The sequence below is a fragment of the Malania oleifera genome, chromosome 10, assembly GCF_029873635.1.
Source record: "Malania oleifera isolate guangnan ecotype guangnan chromosome 10, ASM2987363v1, whole genome shotgun sequence".
In the NCBI taxonomy this organism is placed as follows: domain Eukaryota; kingdom Viridiplantae; phylum Streptophyta; class Magnoliopsida; order Santalales; family Ximeniaceae; genus Malania; species Malania oleifera.
This window is the reverse complement of record NC_080426.1, coordinates 76620770-76624818: the sequence shown is the minus strand read 5'-3', so window position 1 is coordinate 76624818 and position 4049 is coordinate 76620770. Positions and strand designations below refer to the sequence as shown.

The window sequence follows — 4049 nt, the reverse complement described above, 5'->3', positions numbered from 1 at the left end:
GCGACGTGTGCATATCAATGGCAAAAAATAGGAAAAACCCTAGAATAGTGATGCAGTTTTTTTGTTCCTTTTTTGAATTTGAATTTAAATTTACCTAGGCCTCTGCGACCTGACCGGGTAGGTTGAACCCCGCTGGGGGTGCTGCCCCTGGGGCCCCGCCAAACCTTGGCACTCCATAGTGGCAAACAAGGATTCATGGTGTTATGATGCAAGCTACTTGACCATAAAAGCCAGATATTTATTATATCATATTTTTTGTTTATATATGCTTGCTTGACGTGCTTGTTGTTCTTGCGTTATGTCATTAGCATGTAAAATTTAAAATTTCAATGTTGGTTTATGCATGTGCAACTAGAGAATAAAATTAATTCCCAAGTTGTAATACAATTTTTTTTTATAAAAAAAATATTAAGGGAATTTAGAATTTTATTTTTTGTGTGTAATTTAGTTACCAATATTGGAATATTAAATTTATTTGAATATTAAACACATGTTTGTATTCCTCATGATGAATTAAATAACTAAGTGGGTGAGGGAATATGTTACATATAAATCTGTTGGTCTTATAAGGTTTAAAATCTTGTTTTCTTGTTTTGATGCTAACAAACAAGTGGAACTTAACGTATTTGTGTGAGTAATGTTATTTCAGGGCTCACATATGAGAAAGCAAGGTCAAAGTGTTCACAAGGATCAAATGAAGTTTAAAAGAGTCAAAGCATGGATTTAAAGATGATATTTTAAAACTTGAAGAAAATGAGGACATGGGTAATTTGTTAAAAGCCAAAGAAAAGTTAGAAGTCAAAAGAGCTCAAAGAAAGACAAAGCATGAAGACTCAAGTACCTAGAAAGTGAAAAGTCTTAGAAGTCTTTATGTAAGTACTTTAATGTTTAAATATCATTTGAAATATTTTGAAGCTCTTTAGGGGAATTATATGGACTTAGTGACCTATTTAGAAACCCCGAAAAATATTTTGTAAAGGAATAAAGAAAGAGAGCAAAAAGATATTTTGAATTGGAATTGAAAAATTAGAAAACAAGTACCTCAAAAGACTTAAGTTTCTGCTCAGAAGGCTGAAGTGGCAATTCAGAAGACTGAACTTTAAGTTCGGTCGTCTAAAGAATTACTTTAGACGTCTGAAGAATAAGTTCAGTCATCTGAAGAATTATTGGTGAAAGACAGAAACTGATAGAAGCACCTCAGAAGACTGAACTCCGACTTCAATTGTCTGAACTTGACACCTCAGTTGTCTGACCCTTGACCTCGGTCGTTTGACCCTATATCAGTTCAAATTTTTCAAAGGCTAAGGAACTTCAGAAGACTAATCTCGAAGGTTTAGTCGTCTGAACACTGTTAACGAGCAAATTTTTTAAATATTTCAAATTTTAAATAGTAGTTGCTTGTGCCCCAAATTTTCTAAAAACTTGGAAAATACTCCAGTAAACTTGGGCAACATGAAAACACTCTTGAATTCCTATAAATACATTGTTTTCCAAATCAAAACTAACCAAGAATTGAAAAATATGATTGATAAGCTGAAAGCACTCTTGTTCTTACAAAGCTCTCTTATTCACTCATTGCAAAACTCTTTTGCTGAGATATTCTGAAGTGCTGATCATTCCTCCTCTAAATTCTTACTACTAATCCTCATCTAAGAAGGATATTGGTGAATTATACACTTGAACTTCATTCTATTTCACATTGATATTTTTACATTTAAGTATATTGTGTTGAAATTGTACTAACTTGCTCTTTGTGAGAGTATACTTGTACGCAGATTGTTTCTTGTGTTTCTTGTAGTTCTTTGACATTCCAAGGATTATTTGGATCGTTGTCTAAGCGTGGGGTATCGCTTAGAAGGCAGGCTCTAGCCTATTTGAAGGAGTGACTGAACGAGAGTACATCGTTTGGAGAGATGGGCTCTAGCCTACTGAAAAAGTGTGTAAACGGTGTTGTTCCACCCGGTAAAGGAACTGCTTTTAGCAATCCTTTGGTGGTTTTCCAAAGGCGAGGACGTAGGTTGGGGATAAGCTAAACCTCGTAAAAGCCGTGGTCTCACTCTCTCTTTCCCTTACTCTTTATTTTCAGCACTTACATGGATGATTTAAATTTCTAAATCACATATACTTCGTAGATTTGGAAATCAAGTAAACTTAAAGTCCAATTTTGATTTGGGATTGCGGAAACCGAAAGGGAGTAAGTTGGTTAAACCATACTTTGCGGAAACCATAAGGGAGTATGTTACTTGGTTAAACACCCAAAGATAAATTTACTAAAAGTTTATTTGAATTTTGAATTTTGGGAAGAGTGTGAATGTTTTGTTGAATATTAAATTGAGAAACAAATTACAATCTCTACAAGGCTTACAAATTCATATACGCAGGGTAGCACACAAGTTGAAAAAGTTGAGAATTTCCATTAAGTCGCAATGTATATCTTGATTGAATGTTTTATGATTGATTGGTTTGGATAGTGTGGTTGATTGAAAGGTTGATTGGTTACTTAATTGTTTAAGTACTTGTGTTGTGGTTGTGGATTGAATTTTTTTAAAATATTTATTGTGTATTTGATAAAACAACAAGAAAACAAGAATTCAAAAAGACTTAAAAGAGGTTAAGGATTCTAGAAGAGAATTAAAAGAAATTTTTAAATCCAATTCAGCCCCCCTCTTGGGACTACACCTTAGTTTTCAAAATCCCATGATTTCCATCACTAGTTTATAGGTGAAGTAATTAATTTTATGTGATGGTATTAGTATCTTCCTCCCCATCGGATAGAATTAATTACAAACTCACCAAGTATAAACTTTAGTAATTGTTAGTATTGGGTCACCTCTCTATTTGGGGATTCACTATGGGACAATAGGTCTAATATTATATGATGGTATACACTTAGCTATGAATAATAGTATCCTCACCAGCTGAGTCACTATTATTGTTTATAGGACCATAGCTAAGTCAACAATTTAATTTTGCTTGGCATAGTTACTTGCCTAGATAGTAAAATTAATAGGTCCTCACCAGTCTACACAAATGTTGAATAGTAGACGACCTCCTATTGAGGTATACTACTCACAGTGTGCTAGATTGCTGACAGATTCTTTAAAAGAAAATATTGGTAAAGGGAATCATATTCTTTTAATTGAATTAAAAGTTTATTATTGGTCATTATATTTTGTTATAGTATGTGATTCTCAGGATTAAAATGACTTTCAATCCCTTGGCTGTTATTCTTAAAGAAAAAAAACTGGTTGGACCTAATTATATTTACTGGAAAAGGATCTTGGATATTATACTAACTGCAAAGGAGTACAAGTTTGTGCTCGTAGAGGTATGTCCACAGAAACCCGGTGAAGGGGCAACCGATGAGGAAACCCAAGCTTACCAAAAGTTGATTAAGCCTGATGAGATGGTGCGGTGTTACATATTGGCATCTATGTCGAATGTTCTGCAACATCAGTATCAGTCTATGCCTTCGGCCTATGATATAATGCAAAATCTCAAAGAAATTTTTGGGGGATCAAAATCGTGCTGCTAGGTAGGCTGCTATGAAGGAACTTATGAATACTACTACGATAGAAGTGACCCTAGTAAGGGATCATGTTCTAAAGATGATTGGTCTTCTCAATGAGCTAGAGATCCTTGGAGCTGAAATCAATAGTGAAACCTAGGTTGATATCGTTCTCTAGTCGCTGCCTAACTTTTTCAAGCAGTTTTTCCTAAACTACAACATGAATAAGCTCTCTTACTTAGTGGAAAAACTTCTTAAAGAGCTCCAAGCAATTGAGGGCCTCATCAGGAAGCCAACTATTACTTTTGTGACTAAAAAAGGTTCTTCTTCTAGGCTGAAAGGCCGAAAGAAGCAGAAAAAGGTTTAGAAACCATAGGGAGCTCCTCCAATAGTGTGTGGGCCGCAGGATGGAGTGAAAAAGCCTAAGGGCAAGTATTTTCACTGCAAGCAGTTAGGGCACTAGAAATCACAATGTCCATTTTATCTTGCCAAAAAAAACAACAAAGGTATATCTCATTCATTAGTAGTTGAAACGTGTTTA

At 34.6% G+C, this 4049-nt stretch overlaps 1 protein-coding gene across 1 annotated transcript; it reads left to right on the top strand.

Annotated features, from left to right (window-relative positions):
• Window positions 1-3202: 3202 nt before the first annotated feature.
• On the top strand, window positions 3203-3535 carry LOC131166737 (uncharacterized). Its single transcript, XM_058125312.1, has one exon. It carries the CDS (start codon window positions 3203-3205, stop codon window positions 3533-3535), a length of 333 nt encoding a protein of 110 aa, XP_057981295.1.
• The last annotated feature ends 514 nt before the right edge of the window (window positions 3536-4049 follow it).

Bases quoted from the DNA above. Each gene is read 5' to 3' on its own strand.
- LOC131166737 (XM_058125312.1), top strand. From the start codon at position 3,203: ATGACTTTCAATCCCTTGGCTGTTATTCTTAAAGAAAAAAAACTGGTT.